Source organism: Microtus ochrogaster, linkage group LG9, assembly GCF_000317375.1.
Source record: "Microtus ochrogaster isolate Prairie Vole_2 linkage group LG9, MicOch1.0, whole genome shotgun sequence".
Taxonomy (NCBI): Eukaryota; Metazoa; Chordata; class Mammalia; order Rodentia; family Cricetidae; genus Microtus; species Microtus ochrogaster.
In genome coordinates, this window is record NC_022034.1 from 16,272,725 (window position 1) to 16,291,382 (window position 18,658).

The 18,658-nt window shown below is 44.8% G+C and overlaps 1 protein-coding gene across 9 annotated transcripts in view; it reads left to right on the top strand.

The window, feature by feature from the left end:
* Window positions 1-18,658, top strand: part of LOC101984034 (nesprin-1) — a 228,565-nt gene that overhangs the window by 194,446 nt on the left and 15,461 nt on the right. For 5 of the 9 annotated variants that reach the window (XM_026787370.1, XM_026787371.1, XM_026787372.1 and 2 more), the window contains 10 exons: window positions 492-679; window positions 2,261-2,411; window positions 6,649-6,831; window positions 7,066-7,203; window positions 8,372-8,563; window positions 9,613-9,943; window positions 12,110-12,178; window positions 13,763-13,905; window positions 16,007-16,130; window positions 16,718-16,929. In XM_026787370.1, the coding sequence (XP_026643171.1) occupies window positions 492-679; window positions 2,261-2,411; window positions 6,649-6,831; window positions 7,066-7,203; window positions 8,372-8,563; window positions 9,613-9,943; window positions 12,110-12,178; window positions 13,763-13,905; window positions 16,007-16,130; window positions 16,718-16,929 (1,731 nt within the window). The remainder of the gene's footprint in view (window positions 1-491; window positions 680-2,260; window positions 2,412-6,648; window positions 6,832-7,065; window positions 7,204-8,371; window positions 8,564-9,612; window positions 9,944-12,109; window positions 12,179-13,762; window positions 13,906-16,006; window positions 16,131-16,717; window positions 16,930-18,658) is intronic. The other 4 variants (XM_013352282.2, XM_026787373.1, XM_026787377.1 and 1 more) reach the window with 2 other exon arrangements.

The window sequence follows — 18,658 nt, forward strand, 5'->3', positions numbered from 1 at the left end:
GTGTGTGTGTGTGTGTGTGTGTGTGTGTGTGTGTGTGTGTGCGTGCACGTGCATGCATGCGTGTGTATATGTGTGTGTATTTGTCTACTTACAGGCATCAATAGAAGTCCAATGGCCCCCCCTGCAGGTAACATTTCAGGCATTTGTGAGCCTCCCAATTTAGATGATGGGGTCTGAACTCGGGCCCTCTGGTAGAGTAGCTGCATTCTAAACCACTGACCATCTCTCCAGTTCCTAGTGTGATCCACTCTATCTGTTCAGTCAGTATTTTGGCACTTCTCACAGAATACTTCCAGATCTGTCTTCTCAGATTGTACCTTGAGCTTCTGAGGTGTCACAGATAAGGCTCGGCAAACTTGCTCATTCACAAAAGTGAATCACGGATGGCAGTCACGGATGGCAGAGCCATTTAGGAGTTGGTGAGCATGGCTCTGGGTTCTCCTATCTATTTACACAGACTTTACAAAAAAGCACACTTCATTCCCCGGCAGGAGCTTCAGAGAGACATCGAGAAACACAGCACGGGTGTCGCCTCCGTCCTCAACTTGTGTGAGGTCCTCCTGCACGACTGTGATGCCTGTGCCACCGAGGCCGAGTGTGACTCCATCCAGCAGGCCACTCGGAACCTGGACCGGCGGTGGAGGAACATCTGTGCCATGTCCATGGAAAGGAGACTCAAGTGAGTTGGGATGTGCAGCTACAGACAAAGTAAACAAAAACAAACAACAAAAAGGCTCCATCCATCTTCCCATTCACTGCATCCACAGTTTGCTATTTTCCATTGGTTAGAAAGTCCAAAAATAGCCTTAGCTTCCCGAAATTGCCTCTACCTACATGTAACTGAAAATATAAGTAGGCATAGTGGTAATAGAACGGGCCAATTTACATTGGACCTAACAGGTTAAATATTACCTAGAAAAACTAAAGTCTGCCCTTAAGAAATGAGTATAACATTATAGAATTGGTAGTTATAGAAGGGCAACGTTCTTTTAATAAAATTCTGCGCTCCTCATAGTGTTAAATGAAATAAGCCAGGCTCAAAGAAGGATAAATATTTCATGTCATCTCTAGATCTAGGTGTAGCACAAATAATAAAATCTCAGAGACAGAAATTGGGGTTCAACTTGAAGATCAGAAAAGCAAAGCAGCCAACCACTGGTTCTTAATTCTACCTCAAACCAAAATGGCGATCCTGCCTCCAGGAATCTCAGAATGAGACTGAGTCTGAGAGCTGTTTCCGCCTGTCTTGCATTCCTCTCTAGTGCTGGGATTAAAGGCGTGAATTTACCACTACCCAGCCCCTATAACTAGTGTGTGTGACACCACTGCCTGATCTGTATGGCTGACCAGTGTGCTGTTTTATTCTCTGATCTTCAAGCAAGCTTTATTTATTAAAATACAAACAAAATCTCTACATCTAGGTTTAGAAATCTAGATTTGCATGTATAGATAACACACATAAAGCTCCATTTAAATGTAGAGATAACATACAGGTTTATACCCAGGACACGAGAGTAGAAGGGGCCTATGGGAGGAAGAAGGAGTTGAGAAGAAGGGGGAGGAAGAAGGGACAACAGAATATACTTGACCTGGATGTGGAAGGAAGTATTGAGGAGAAAAGGGGCCAGCAAGAGTGGGAGGGGCTGTGGCTGGGTCTTAGGGGAGCAAAGAAGAAGCCTCATGGTGCACATATGTGAAAATGAGCATTACAATGAACTTTCTGTGCTACTTTTATTGAATAATAAACACTTTTAAGCCCTTTGAAAAATGACAGTAGCAAAAAATTCCTTCTAGATGGCTACAAAATTACCTCAGTGGCCTAAAGCCATGCTGCCCTTTGGCCAGTCCCGACAGCTCTGTTGTCTTTCAAGGATAACTATTACCCCTCTCAGTCTGATGCTGGCCTTAAGGAAAATTTCCAACTTCAGTTCTATTTAAGGGGTACACTGGCCTGAACGCACTGCCTGCATGCAGGGTTTCTAACCTCCCGTGCAAACGCCAGGGCTGCTTGTGTATTGTACTTTCATATCCAATTTGACTTCATTCCAAGTTCAGAGCTGCAGGCCATCTTTTAAGCCAGCAGCTGTTTTATTTTAGCTCCAACAGTTGGCTGTCTTTTTCTCTGGGCACTTTGGCTCAAAGCTGCTAGGGGTGCCAACAGTTGCTTGTTCGGCACCCTTAATCCTGTTGGAGGCGTCGTAGGGTTCTGATCCTCAGTAGCCTTAATGACAGGGGTGTGTTCTTCCATCATCTGCCTCAGAATTGAAGAGACATGGCGGCTGTGGCAGAAGTTTCTGGATGACTATTCTCGTTTTGAAGACTGGCTGAAGATTTCGGAAAGGACGGCTGCGTTCCCCAGCTCTTCTGGGGTGCTCTATACCGTTGCCAAGGAAGAGCTGAAGAAGTTTGAGGTGATTCGTAATTCCAAATATTCACTGCTTATTCTGCTGTGACATTAGTGAGCTGGTAGCTGATGCTCGAGGGCACGAACTGACTAATGTGCCTCATGTTATCTGTTCAATAGCTGGGGGAATGACTTGGTAGCCATGGTAGCATGCCTCGTGAGTAGACAAAGATTGGTGAAGATTGTCAGAATTACAAATAAGATAATAATAAAAGTGTTAACCAGATACAGAGGCAATTTTTTTATAATTCCAGCACTCAGGAGGTTGAGGCAGGAGGATCTCAAGTTGATCTACCTTGGCCTATGTAGTAATGTCATGTCTAAAGAAGGAAAAACAGGGAGGAGAAAGGACGGGAAAAGAACCTCTTAGAAAACAAAACTCATGATCCTCCCCAAACCTCATGGCATTATTCTTAAGTCAGAATTCTTTAGAATCGTCTATTTCCTCTAAGATTAAATATAACTGTTCCATAATATGAAAATCTCATGTAAATGTATTCTCTCAATTATTTCAACCTATAGATAAAAGCCGGGCAGTGGTGGCGCACGCCTTTAATCCCAGCACTGGGGAGACAAAGACAGGTGGATCTCTGTGAGTTCGAGGTCAGCCTGGTCTACAAGAGCTAGTTCCAGGACAGGCACCAAAGCTACAGAGAAACCCTGTCTGGAAAAAACAAAAACAAACAAACAAACAAACAAAAAAACAACCTATAGATAAATTTTATGAGGAAGAAGGCCAAGCAGAGTCAGGAGGAAGGGAAGGCAGACACACTGGGGGAGGGAGGCCATAAAAGCAAAGCATATTGAAATGGCTGTACAGAAACATACTTCGCATGCCAGCTCAAAACATTAAGTCATCCGATATATATAGGAATGATTCTGACCACTGGTGACATAAAGTGAGCCTCAGAATCGGACAAAATATTGTCATCATAACTCACTTTGAATAAAGCAGCAGAGGACGGTACTCTCTTGAGTCATGAAGACTTTTAAATAACCAAGAGATGAAAATAACAGTGCTTAGTTATGTGTAGGAAGGAATCATTGCACACTGCTTGTCTTCTTCGTGATCTCAGGTCCGCTCTGTGAGACCCTGAGTTCCTGCCATTCCTGAATCTGATTCCCGTAGACATTGGTGTGGTGAAACAAGCCACTGTATACACACATCCACATATATACGTGTGACTGTCCACCCACTGTAAGGGGCTCTGACATATTCTAATCAGTCCTTACTTGGACCTTACTAGTAATTTTTCCCCAGCCCTCCTCAAGATGTTTATAAATAAAGCTATCATTTCGGCTAGACTCATAAATAACTCCATTTTTCTCTTTCAACATCACTGAACCAAGTCTTGAGCTACTGGAGGAAAAAGGAAATTTCCTTCTTGTTCTTGTCTGCCTTACAGGTCTGAATCCTAGATGGAGAGCTATCTGGTTATAATAGTATTCGATGCGATGTGGAATAAGTAAGAGGGGCTCTGAATAGATCCATAGGAAACTCTATCACTAAATCCAGAAAAAGAAAATGCCTCTGTTTTTTCTATCTGAAAGTCACCATAAACTGCCAAAGAATCCAGGTCACTTGAGGGCTGGTGGAAGTGACCCTGTCCTGTGTCTTGTAGTGCTCTGCTTTGTAAAGGTTAAATCTTTCATTATTGGCTTACACCACAAAGCAGCTTATATGAGATAATTCTTGATGCTATTTTGGACTCATATTTTATGAAAGAAGCTACTCATATGGTCAGCACTGAAATAATTGATTTTTTAATCACTTCTCATGATTCTTATACTTAATTATGTTACAGATAGAAAATGTCACAGAAACAAAATTCTGCTTTAAAATTATCCATTTAATTGCATAAGTGTTTGGGAAGGCTCTGGGTGTGCTAGGATTCTGGTCCTGGATGTGCTAGGATGCTGGTCTTGGGTGTGCTAGGATTCTGGTCCTGGATGTGCTAGGATGCTGGTCCTGGGTGTGCTAGGATGCTGGTCCTCGGTGTGCTAGGATACTGGCCCTGAGTATGGCTGGTTGCTGGTCCTCAGTGTACTAGGATGCTGGTCCTGGGTGTGCTAGGATGCTGGTCCTGGGTGTGCTAGGATACTGGCCCTGAGTATGGCTGGTTGCTGGTCCTCAGTGTACTAGGATGCTGGTCCTGGGTGTGCTAGGATGCTGGCTCTGGGTGTGCTAGGATGCTGGCCCTGGGAGTGCTAGGATGCTGGCCCTGGGTGTGCTAGGATGTTGGCCCTGAGTACTAGGATGTTGGCCCTGAATACTAGGATGCTGGTCTTGGATGTGCTAGGGTGCTGGCCCTGGATGTACTAGGATGCTGGTCCTGAGTACTAGGATTCGGGTCCTAGATGTGCTAGGATGCTGGCCCTGGGTGTGCTAGGATGCTGGTCCTGAGTGCTATACCAATTGCCTGAGTGGGCAGATCTATACTTTGATTTACTATGGCAACAAAAGTTGAACCTGCCTTAGAACTTCCTAAATGTCCAGAACTGCAGATAGATAGGTATTCTTTTTTATTTTTATTTTTTCATATTACATACTGTCCCCAGTTCCCCACCTCTCCCCTTCTCCTGCCAGTCATTTACCCCCATCCCATCCCCATCCACTCCTTAGAGAGGGTAAGGCCACCTTTGCGGGATCAATAAAATCTGATATACCAAGTTGGGGCCGGACCAAACCCCTCCCCTCTGTATCAAGGCTGACTCCTCTAAAAAGCCTGTTATTGTGCCCAAGATAAGTCCTGGTCCTACTGCCTTCCATGCCCCCCCAACAGATCAAGCCACATAACCATCACCCACATTCAGAGGGCTTAGTTCGCTCCCATGCAGGATCCCCAGAGTCAGGGTGTTCCCACTAGCTCAGGTTAGCTGTTTCTGTGGGTTTCCCAATCATGATCTTGAACCCACCCCCTGCCTTGCTCGTATAAAGCAGCTCTCAGAAGGCACACGTTCACAGGACAAGTGTATGGTCCTGTGAGCAATGTGAGGAGCTAATAAAAACCGAAGAGAGAGATGGACATGAGCGCAGGTCAATGAACCATTCATACATAACCTTTGGGTTGGGGCTGGAATAAGAATCAGTCGCAAACCACGATGCGTGAGTTTAGGGTGAAACTGTCTCTCGTTTGGGTGGGTGTTTATTCTCCTAGTTCTGTGCGCTGCAGCGGGGACAGAGGAGGTGCTAGCAACTGCAGGATTTCCGCTACATGCTGTGTCCTTCAGGGCAGGGCATCCGTGGCGAATGCCAGGATAGCAGCTCGGCCATCTTTCATGGAGGCTGATTCATCAGCAGAGAACTCGGACCTGCTTCAAACTAGTTTTTTGTTTTTTTAAATCGAAAGTTATTAAACTGATTTTCTTAAAAGCAAGGTTAATAGCTTGCTCAAGAGGCACTTCTGCCAAAGATGGTTTTAGTTTGATTCCTAATGGATACCAGGATTAAGGTGAATTCTGCATCTTTAGGAAATTACATCCTCTGCAACTGAACAGTGCCACTTTAAATATAATTTCTCACAGGAATCTTGAACACCTCCATTTGATGTGTAATCACATGTATATAATTTTGTAATGGTTTCTCTGATGGGAAAATTTGTTTCTGGGTTATTATTTATTTTTGCTTTTTGATACAAGGACTCACGTAGTCCAGGCTAGCTTCCAGTTCCCTGTGTAGCCTAGGATAACTTTGATCTTCTGCTTCTCCTGCCTCCTCCGACTCCAGAATGCTGGGATTACAGATTTGTGCCATCACACATGGCTTAACTTTATCAATCATTTTAAAAACCACATTTTATGTGTATGCATGCATGTACATTACATGTGTGATGGTTTTGCATATATATCCATATGCAAAGTATATGTGTACATTTTGTTTATGTATGTATTTATTTATAAATGCAATGGTTCCTTATAGTTCTGTGTTTTCTTTTTTTTTTTGGATTTTTCGAGACAGGGTTTCTCCGTAGATTTTGGTTCCTGTCCTGGAACTAGCTCTTGTAGACCAGGCTGGCATCGAACTCACAGAGATCTGCCTGCCTCTGCCTCCGAGTGCTGGGATTAAAGGTGTGTGCCACCACCACCCGGCTAGTTCTGTGTTTTCTTTCTGGCTCTTGATTGATTTGCTGTGTCTCTGGTAGGGTCACTTCTGTCCTCCCTGACTCTGCAGTATGAAAACCAAGAGACATAACCCAGAGTCCTGCACGGATCTCCCACACTGATTCACTTGTTTGTGGCCCCAGGCATTCCAGCGGCAAGTCCACGAGAGCCTGACCCAGCTAGAGCTGATCAACAAGCAGTACCGCCGCCTGGCCAGAGAGAATCGCACCGACTCTGCGTGCAGCCTCAAGCAGATGGTTCATGGGGGCAACCAGCGATGGGATGACCTGCAGAAGCGTGTCACCTCCATCCTGCGCAGACTCAAGGTTCTTGTTAAGCCTTGTCTGATATGTAGAGGCTAAAGGACAAGCCCAGGCAGTAGTGTGACGTGCTGTTGGGGACAGTGGGAGTTGGAATGGCCGGAGGGAAGTGGTTTGAACTTAATTTAGCATGCTCCATGTTTGGGAGGAATGGACTTCCCAGAAGGTTGGAATTGGCTGGGATATATCAGTGTGTGACTATGGATGTCTTAATACCTAATATCTGCCTCTTGTTTCCAGCATTTTATTAGCCAGCGGGAGGAGTTTGAGACTGCACGGGACAGCATTCTTGTCTGGTTGACAGAGATGGATCTACAGCTCACCAATATTGAACATTTTTCTGAATGTGATGTTCAAGCTAAAATAAAGCAACTTAAGGTAATGAGTCGGTTATTCTGCAAGTTATGTGTGTACAGACGCTGAAAAAGGAAATTCTTTGGTGTAGAATATAGGAGAGAACTTTTAAAAATTAGTTCTTTGTGATTAAGAAAATATTAAGAAGATTCTAAAAATAGTGACTTTAAATTGGAAGAGCTAGTTAGTAATAAGCCTGAACAATAGGCCAGTTTATAATTAATATAAGCCTCTGTGTGCTTATTTGGGACTGAACAACTGAAGGACTGGCAGGACAGAAACTGCTGTTTTCAAGTGAGCATCTGTCACTCGAAACTTATTCCCATGATATCTCTCTTTGAAATCTGTAAGTTGGAGACTGTACTTTTGATTCCTGGCAACCCAGACCCAAATAATCACACAAAACTATATTAGTTACAATACTGTTTAGCCAGTGGCTCAGGCATATTCCTAGCTAGCTTTTACATTTTAAATTAACCCATTTCTATTTTATAATTTTCCACAAGGCTTATGATTTGTTACTTCACATCCTACTTCTTGGGTGACAACATGGTGTCTGCCTGACTCCGCCTTCTTTCTCCCTGCCCTCAGTTTAACTGTCCACACCTAGCTCTATTCTGCCCTGCCATAGGCCAAAGAGGCTTCTTATTAACCAATGGTAGTAAAACATATTCACAGCATACAGCGGGAAATCCTACATCAGAAATCATATATAACATGAGGGAAAATGATCATTCCTGGATCCCTTGCTTTTCTATCAGTCTAAACTGATGCACTGATGCTTATGTTCCAAAACAACAAAAGAATCATGTGAGACCCTGTGGCCTTCCTTAGTCATGTGTGACATCTGATGTACGTTATGTGAAATAAATAAAAATGTTCATATCACACCATCATTTTTACCTGTAGTCACCAGCACTATTGATACCAGCTGTCAATATTTCTCTGTTATTTACCCACACTATCTATTTATTTATTGACAAAGGCTCTTTGCTAATGTCTCCATTTCTGATCCCATTCTGCCTTAGCATTATATTTTACTTTAGAAAACAATTACTCCATCTTTGGCTTGTCTTTGAATACAGCAAGTCAGATATCCCCTATGTAGTCTCTCTGACAGGGTGAGAAACATGTCTTTTAATATGACATCATTCCAAGCTGTGTAAAATTCACATTGTATCTGTACCCTTAGGCCTTCCAGCAGGAGATCTCTCTGAACCACAATAAGATCGAGCAGATCATTGGCCAGGGGGAGCAGCTGATAGAGAAGAGCGAGCCCCTGGATGCAGCTGTCATCGAGGAGGAGCTGGATGAACTCCGACGCTATTGCCAGGAGGTCTTCGGACGTGTGGAAAGATACCACAAAAAACTGATCCGCCTGCCTGTATGCAGCAATGATTTCTTTCTCATTAAATCTAGAGAGAAATAGATGTGTGGGATGAGGTAGCATAACACAGTAATGAGTCCAGCATTTGGAAGCAGAGAATCTGGGTTTGTTCCAAGCTTTGATACCACTATCTATGTAACCTGGGACAAGTTGCTTAGCTCTCCTCAGTTTTCCCAGCTTTAAAATGGACTTATTCACAGACACTACCTTGTAGGGAAAACTGCTTTTTTCATTTGGCTAGTGACTGTCTAGTTTTATAAAGACTTGGGCAGTGTTTGCGGCTCACCTCCTCTATGGAAGATGAAGATGAAATTTTCTGTGGTAAAAACATGTTTTATGGCTAGCATATGGGCCTCAAACTGTTATGTGCCAGTTGAATTGGAGGCATGCTACTTGAGCCTTTATTTGTACTATTTTTATTTCATTTTAAATTAATGTTATTTAATTTCCTATAATGATTCCTTGGAGTGAGCTTTATTAGAGTCCCTACCAATGATAAAACTGAGGTTGAAATAGCTGAATACATATGGTATTTTGAAAGGGTCTTAGTTAGGCTTTCTATTGCTGTGAAGAGATACCATGACAACAACTACTCTTATAAAGAAGGAACATTTAATTGAGCTGGCTTACATTTTCAGAGGTTTAGCCCATTATCATCATGGTGTGGTGTGGTGGTGTGCAGGCAGACATGGAGATATAGCTGAGTCCTACATCTTGACTGGCAGGCAACAGGAAGTGATCTGTCTCACTGGGTATAGCCTGAACATAGTTCACCTCAAAGCCCACTCCCACAGGGACACACTTCCTCCAACAAGGCCACACCTACTTCAACAAGGCCACACCTCCCATTAGTGCCACTCCCACTGGGGGCCATTTTCCTTCAAACCGCCACAGGAAGTAATCAGAAAGTTCTTCCATAAATGTTGATAAAGTTGACTCCGTGTGGTCAGCAGGAAGTGCTGGCATATGCTGAAAGTCACACCTCTTTGGAGTAAGAGGAAACTCCTCTTCCTGCAGTAACAAAGCTGGTGTGACTTCCCTTTTAGCTACCGGATGATGACCATGACCTCTCAGATCGAGAGCTAGATCTCGAAGACTCCACGGCTCTTTCAGACCTACGCTGGCAGGACCCCTCTGCAGATGGCGTGCCCTCCCCACAGCCTTCCTCCAACCCCTCCCTCTCCCTCCCTCAGCCCCTCCGGAGTGAGCGGTCAGGGCGAGACACCCCAGCCAGCGTGGACTCCATCCCCCTGGAATGGGACCATGATTATGATCTCAGTCGGGACCTGGAGTCAGCATCGCGGACTCTGCCCTCAGAAGATGAGGAGGGAGAGGATGACAAGGAGTTCTACCTCAGGGGAGCAGTTGGCTTGTCAGGTAGGAGAGCAAACTTCGTGTGGAGAATCCATGGGAAGGACACACTAGCTACCTGGACTCGGCTTCCCTGGAGATGTGTTATATAAGTGCTGTGTGTATCCATGGTCACTCAGGGACATCATAGGACACCTGTCGCGGGGTGGGCTAGAGCATGCTGAGTGAGACAAGAGGGATAATGATGAGTCTGTGAGGTGGACACAGCAGTGCAGAGGAAGAGGAGAGAGAGGAGCCCCTGCCGGGTTTGTCATCAGCCATGGTGCTTCGGGTCATCTGAAGTGTGCCAAGAACGCTAAGATTGTGTTGGAAAGCATAGAGTGGGCACAGTGGAAACCGGAAAGGCAAACAAGGGTCCAGCTGTGAAGTGACCAGTTCACTATGGAGAGCAGTTTGGCCCTTATCCTGAAGGCTATGGGGAGCCACTGGAAGAAGAAAGGAGAGGTGACCAACCGCATATTTCCTTAGTTTATTTGTACATAGGCTCCATGGGTAGAGTATAGATTGGGAATAATAGAGTTTAGATGGATGTTGTTAATGAACATGGATGATGATCTATAAGCCTGGATTAAGGAAACAGCCCTAGGGAGGGTGATGGATCATAAGAAATGAGTGCCCTCTTAGCAGCCAAGTGGAGAGAGATGGAGGAGACACTGGGTTAGGCACCCAAGTGAAAGATGAAAGTGGTCCTAGGCTCAGAGAAAAATGAGAAAAACACGGTGTGCCTGAGTAAGGGAGGCAAGAAGCGAAACAGTGGAGGTACAGACACCAGTTGTATTTATCCCTAGTTTGAGACATTTATAGAACTTCCAGACTCTACCATTTAGAAATAGGTGTGTGGGTCTAGATCTCTATCTAAAGACACAAATTAGATAGGACTTCTACTTCTAACTAGGAATTCTCAGAGTGCATGGGGAGAATCATGCAAATAGAGCATCTAGAGAGAAATAGGGGGAAGAAAAACCTAAGAGGACCTTACCAAAGGTAACCAGAAGCGGTACATAATCAGAGAAGAGTGCTGCCTGTGCCATGTGCCATGTGGCCGTCAGCTGGTATGACTAGCAGGCACTGAATTGTGACTGCTGGGATTGACACTGACTATTGATAGAAAATGCGTTTAAAGGTATGGAGCAAATTTCAGAACTTGGAACAAAGAATGAATACAAGCTATCAGTGCTGTTTATATTGATTATATAGCATATTTTAGCATTAAGCCCATCTACCTGTTTATTACTATTCTAACGTGGCCATTAAGCCTTGAAGTTTTCATATATGGCTCACATGCAGATATAAAGCTGCCTTTGAGAAAGTTCCTGTTCTAATCCAGGCATAGTGTCATACAGTTGTTATGCTAAAGTTCACCAAGTCGAGACGGGAGGATCAAGAGTTCAGAGCAATCCTCTGCTCCTGTATTAGTTCCTTTTCTGAAACTACGATAAAACACCATGACCAAAAGCAATTTAAGGAAAAGAAGTTTATTTTGGCTTCTGTTTCCAAAGGGATACGGGTCCATCATGCCCAGAAGGCGTGGTGTGGGAGTATGAGTAAGACCCTAGCTGATTACATTGCCATCCAGACACAGGAAGCAGAGCCTGAGAACAGGAAGTGGGATGAGGCGATAAACTTATCAAAGCCTGCCCCCAGTGATGGACTTCCTCTAACAAGGCTCCACCTCCTAGCAGTTCCGCAGCTTTCCCGCAAAGCACCACAAACTGGGGACCAAATGTTCAGATACATGAGCCCGTGGGGTATGTTTCTCATTCATAGCTGCGAAGTTAGCTGGGGTCTTGAAGGGCTGTGCAGTTTGAGACCTCCCCTCAAAGGAAACATGCTGACAAAGGGACTCCCTCCCAGTGCCTTTCTAGGTTTCCATGGGGAACCCCTTTCCTCTAGATGCTTATTTCTCATCTATAAAATGGAAAGAATGCTACCAGGCACCCTTAGGGTTCCTGTGAGGATAGAAGCACTTTAAACAGTAGCTGACTTAGAAAACACTCAGTCAAGATGAATTCTTAGCAGGAAGCCGCTAGCAAGCATGCGTGTTTTCCCCTCCATGCCCGTGACCGTCAAGAACGACGAATTTCTTTTTCCTTAGGCAAACTGCTTTCCTGCCACAAGGGAATCAAGGTGTCTAGCACATAGCTGTCAACTTAGACTGTGCTCTTTTTACAGATGTAGTGATCCCTGAGAACCCCGAGGCCTATGTAAAACTCACAGAAAATGCAATCAGAAATACCTCTGGTAGGCATGAAGAATGGGAACGAGCCCCCCACACTGCCTTACATCAGCCCCCTCTCTCAGCACAGCTTCCCTGCCTCTCACAGCTTCGGGGCTCAAGCATGCGGAGGCACAGCCTTTCTCTCTTCCTCCTGCGTTAGGAGAAAAAAAAAAAGACCTCTGGTTGATCAACACCAAGAAAATGGTCGCCATAACCATGTCGTGAAATAGCTTCTCAGCTTGTCAAGTGCTAATCACCGGGAGAATTTGATGCCCGGTGACAGCTGAAAATATAAAAGGCGAAAGCTCTTGCTGGGCCTCTGTGTTCTCGTCTCCCCCTTGGTGGACGCGGGCACTAACTGAGCCTTGCTGCGACCTGCAGCTGACTGAGCAGATGCCATGGGCACACCCTCCACCACAGGCTCCTGTGAAGGTGTGAGCAGGTTTCAGCTGATGAAATATTTCATTTTCATTGAAGAAGTATTACCTCCTCAGAGGAGACATGCTCGCCATAGTATTGTAATCCTTAGATTGTCATTTATATAGAACTGTTTTGAAGACAGGAAGGTTGAAAAGAGAAGCCAGTTTTGCTCAAGGTTGCACAAGATCCTGTCCATACTGAAGGTCTGGGTCAGTGTTTGGGGAGTGTGTCACACCATCTGTATGATTCTGAGTCACTGTCTGGTTGATACCAGTCTGAAGTTTCTGAAGACCAACACAAGGACAGAAACCAAGCTAGCTTTGCAGTGACTTTCTCAATGATTTTCAGCTAGTGGCCTCTCCTAGGTAGACATAGGAATATATTTTATAAAGCTCAACTTATTCCTTGTTTTCACCCAATCTTAGTGCTACTTGGGTGGTCAATGTTTTTGTTCAGCAGTGACTATAATATGCATGCAGATACGTACCTGCAAATACAGAGACACAGCACACTATAAATTCAAATGATGAATTTAAATGATGAGATGAGCTCACTACCTGGGTAGTGAGGAAGAATATGCCTAAGAGATAGACAGAATCTTAGCTTGTTCCTGGTTTAGTTTTGGATTTCCCATGGAAAACGACATGTTCCTCTCTGCATGTCTAGTCTGAGCTAGCCTTTTCTTGATTAACTTGAATTCATGCTTAAGGGAATGATGCAACCAGGGATTTCAATGGCTCTAATATCTCTGAGGTCCACAGAAAGAAACCCAAGGGTGAATCCTTCCCTGCTAGCAAGTGAGCATGGGATACACTCGTCTCCTGGTGCCTGGGCCAGGGCTGGTACCTCTTCAGGTCCCTGGGAAGGCCTTAAACTGTGTCGACAACTCAGATTGCCATGGGACTGGCTGAAGGAGGGGGCAGACACTCGAGGCTGGCTAGGATCCACTGTAGAGCTCTCTGCTGAGCCCAGGCTGCTGAGTCTCCTCAGGAAGCACACTCACTGGCTTGGTCCCTTACACGTCTAACCCTCTGGCAGGGTAGCACTAAACCCGCTCTATGATTCTCCCAGCACATGCCCTTTCTGCTTTGCCATAGCTGAAATGCTTTCTCAGGCCTCTTGATTGACAAGCTTGACATATATCAAACACTGTGATCTGTTAAAGACCCTTATGGTTGACACCACAGGGGATCCCAGCTCACTGGAGTCACAGATGAGGCAGCTAGACAAAGCCCTGGATGACAGCCGCTTCCAGATGCAACAAACAGCAAATATCCTCAGAAGCAAAACTCCCACAGGACCAGACCTGGACACCAGCTATAAGGGCTATGTGAGTATTCCAACCAGTACATTCTGGACCTGGGTTAGAACTCTGACCAAAACCATTTCATCCGTCTGCAGCATGAGGACTCTGAGGTCTCAAGTAGAGAGCTCTCCTTGAACTCACAGACATGGATGTGGGAACAAAACCCCATAGTTTGAAATTACTTTTTGAAAGGCATCAATCTATTTATAGACCTTGGAGTCCGTTGTCATGACCAGCCTGTTGCTTTTCACCGAGTGTTTAATAAGATCCATTTAGCTGAAGACAACAAAACCCTTTCCCGTCCAAATAATCATGAGATGCCTGTCCAAACTCAGCAAGTAAATTTTGGACCAAGGACATCCCCGGATTACTAAAAGGAGATTTTGGTTGTTGTTATTCTTTTAGTTCTTTTAAGTTCATTTAATGACCTTGGGAGTCTTTGGAATCTTCTGCTTTTGATTTGGGGAGATTTTGCAATGCTGGAAACTGGACCTTGCATACACTAAGTTAGTGCTGTGTCACTGAGCTCCGTCCCAGCCTCACCTCCTGCACTGGGTACTTGGTCTAAAAGAAACCATCCTAACTAGGGCATACTTCAGGAGAAGACAGCAAGGGATTCCTTATCTTAGCAGTTCTGTGTTTCCAGTTGCCAGTGTATCCAGTAAAAAGCTATTTATTCTAGTCCCTGACCGAGGAATATTTTTGTCAGTGACATAACCTATACATACTTTAAGCAGAGAATTTAAGGTAAATCTCCCCCCTAGCTCCTGGTCAAAAGGAAAGGAAGGCTAATTTCCAGTGATCTCATAACACCTCACATGCTCCACATTTTGGAGTCAGGGAGAAAGCTGTTCCAACTGCGCATGCTCTTACCCAGTGCCCTCCCAGTCACTTCTCGATCAGGATGCCTCTTCTGAAAGTGCAGTACAAGGGCCGGAGATGCAGCTCAGTGGTAGAGTGTTTACCTAGCCTGCTCAAGGACCTGGGTTCACTCTCTAGTGCTGTGTAAGAGAAAAATCAAGTGTCGCATAGCTTCACGATGACCGTGTTGACTTCACCAAGATAACACTTAACCCCAGTCAAAAGTGACAGAAACTAACTCAAAGACAGTGTGGTTGTGAGAAACATTGAGAGATAAGATTACACTCTACTGACAGGAAAGTGTTGAAGTTTGTGTTCTGTTTCCTTTTATCTTGTGTTACTTTGTTTTCCTTTATTTTGAGGCAGGTTCTTTTCACAGGCTAGTTTCCAACTCCTGATCTGTCCCTCTCTCTGCCCACCTAGTGCTAGGATCACCCTCACGAGCCACCTTACCTAGCTAGAACTTGCTCCTTTACTATTTGAATGCTGTCTGTATATTACAAATGGATCTTGGAGTTTTTCTTTGAGGTTTGAATTTAATCCCTTGATGACTATGAAACATGGTTGTAAATTTTTCTTGTAAAACAGTTGGCTTTCAACGTGCTCTGGACTCTTAAATATTTCAGTTATTTAATGTACAAGCTGTTCTGTGCGATTTGTGGTCCTCTTGGTGTTTCTTCATTTAGGAAGAAATGGAAGAGGATGAAGAGACAACTGGCCATAAATCAGATATTGCCTTGCCAGCTGAGGACTCCGGCCTTTAAATTCCAGATCAGTTTAATCTGTTCAGATTCATGCAAAACAGTGGTTCTGAGACTTCCTAATGCTGCAACCCTTTAATATGATCCCTTACATTGTGGTGAACCCCTAACCATAAAACTATTTTCATTGCTACTTCGTAACTGTAATTCTGCTACTGTTATGAATCATAATGTAAATATCTGTGATTCCTGATGGTCTTAGTCGACCCCTATGAAAGGATCATTTGAGCCCCTAACAGGTTGCAACCCACAGGTTGAGAACCACTTATATCAAAGAAGTTTCCAAGGTTTCATATGCCTGTTATACACACAAAGCGTGTCTAAGTCTGTGTGCGTACGCATGCATGAGACCTGCTGACACAGCACTGTTTTGAATCCTATTTATTTTTGACCGGAGTGATGCAGCCACCACCCTGTTGAGGGTCCACAGAGATGCTTCCCCAAAGCCCATTGCACTCGAGGGAATTGCGGTGAGAGGGCTGATTGCGCGTGTGTCTCAACAGATGAAGCTTCTGGGTGAATGCAGTGGCAGCATAGATTCCGTGAGGCGTCTAGAACACAAGCTGGCAGAGGAAGAGAGCGTCCCAGGCTTCGTTAACCTCAACAGCAATGAGACGCAGACAGCCGGTGAGCGCGCTGCCCTCGGTTTCAGAGAGTGGTACCCAAGATCACTGTGGGACACCAGGCTCCACGGAGATGCTTAGCCTCCCTCTACACTATTTCATCCCACGACAGAGGAGGGAGACAGAGAGTGACATTGTGTGTGTGTTGTGTTCCATTTATTTAAATACACATCGTCAGCTTCTTGTCCCTTTACACTATCCCATGACAGAGGGCGGCAGAGTGTCAAAGTGTGTCTTCGGCTTCGTTTACTCAAATGACCTGCCTGGTCTACACTGTCAGAGTCTGCATGGTTTCAGAGGACTCTGCAGGAAGAAGTCAAGGATGGATTGATCTCCTCCCACGCTGCTTACTGCAGGGTTAAATTCTGTGTAGCACGTGTGCTTTACACTGTTGTCATTAGAGAAACAGATAGGAAAATCAGAGCCACTGAACCCGTTTAGCTGTCGTTACAGGCGACAGCAGATCCGATCAGAGGCATTACTGTCCTATCTGTTGCGCTTTAGTTAGCCACCAGATATCTCTAAAGCATTTCCTAAAACCCCACGAATTTCCTAGAACTCCTGCTCACTGCTCTGCGCGTGCCCCACCAGGTGTGATTGACCGCTGGGAGCTCCTCCAGGCCCAGGCACTGAGCAAGGAGTTGAGGATGAAACAGAACCTTCAGAAATGGCAGCAGTTCAAGTCAGACCTCGATAACATCTGGGCCTGGCTAGGGGAGACCGAGGAGGAACTGGACCAACTCCAGCATTTGGCACTCAGCACCGACATCCACACCATTGAGAGTCACATCAAGAAGCTCAAGGTACCTGTCTTTGCCTTCCTTTCATCCGTCCGAAGACCATGGTCACATGTAACAGCTAACAGATTTGTGTGTGTGCGTGTGCGTGCACGTGTGCATGTGTGTAGACATGTTTATGTAGGCACAAAAGTATATATATATGTGCACATGTTTATGGAGATCAGAGAACAATCTCCTGTATTCATCATTTTGGCTGTTGAGGTTTTCTGTTTCTTTGTTTCTCTTTTTTGAGTCAAGGTCCCTCACTGGCTAGCATGTGTCAAATGGCTATGTTGCCTAGCCAATGAGCTTCAGGAATCTTCCCGACTCTGCCTCCCCATCACAAGGATTATAAACACACCCCACCATGCCCTGATTTTTTTTTTTTAACTTGTGTTCTAGGGACCAAATTCAGATCCTCATTCTTGCACAGTGAATCATTTACTGACTGCTGCCTCCCAACCTATCTTTCATAACTTCTGTCTCTAGTTTTCTACTTCCTCGGGACAACAGCCAGAAAGTATGTGGGTTAGTATTCTGAGCAGTGCGTCAGAATGCCTCATGTAAACAACTTTATAAGAGGCAAGAAAGACTGACGGCCTGAAGGTTTAGTTGGTAGTTCCCTACCTTGACTTCATGCATGTGGGCAGAACTTCATGGTGGCAGGCATATGTGGAGGACTCTGTTCACCTCATAGCAGACAGGCGACAGGAAAAAGAAGCAGCGTAGGACAAGATACAGCCTTTGAAGGAGACTCTTGCTCTTCTGTTTCTACTAGGTAGGCCCTAGCTCCTAAATTTCCAGAGCTTCCCTAAGTAACACCTCCAACTGGGGATCAAGCATTCAACGCAGGACACCGCTGGGGACATTTCCCTTTCAGACAGCATCTACCCAAAGTGGACAGGATGCTCTTCTCTCCCCAGCTATCTCAAACCCAAGTTGGTCTTTAAAATTCTAGAGAAGGACTGAACTATATAACAATCTACCATGCAAATCATCGCTTACAACTTAATAAATTAGTATTTTAAGGAATAGCCAGTTAGGTTTAGTACAGAACCTGGGACCTCTAGAACCTATCTGGTGTCTTCACAGGGGAAGTACAGGTTTGAGAGCCTTACATGTCTATATAGGCTGGAGAGAAGTCATTCCCAAGGTCACATTAGTGTGAGTCTTTGGGCGACTTGGTGAAATCATTTGACTGTCTCCAGTCAACACAACTTGCTAAATGGATTATGGCCATGGAAAAAGCAATTGCATAGTAAATGACCAAAACAATACAAATGTATGGAGTTCTTATGGTGAAATACTCTCCACTGGCATCTGATTTCGGCTCAGTCTGGAGGAGTGCACAGATACTGTCCTTTTCTTACAGATCTGGTTCTCAGCCTCCTCACCCAGTCACACTTGCTTGTGGAAGCTTGTGAGCCCCCGCCAGACCCAGGACTTCATTTCTCTTTGGTAGTTCTGGAGCTCCTGTGATTGTGTCCAGAGGACACCAAAACCAGGTTTCTCCTCAGTGAGAAGCCTTCTGGGATAGCACATGCTCCGTTTGTGTTCCTGTGGTCTTTAGTGTATTCTGTTCATTGTGGATTGATGTTATTGTGGCTTTTCTCCTGGTGATAGTGTTGCTTTCCTTTGAACTTTCAGACACAGTAATGAATCTTCCTGCACACAAATCCCCATTGCAATGTTTTGGTGTTGCTCTCTGAGTCAGCTCCATGAGCCCCAGGACAAAATACAAATGAGAGATGCA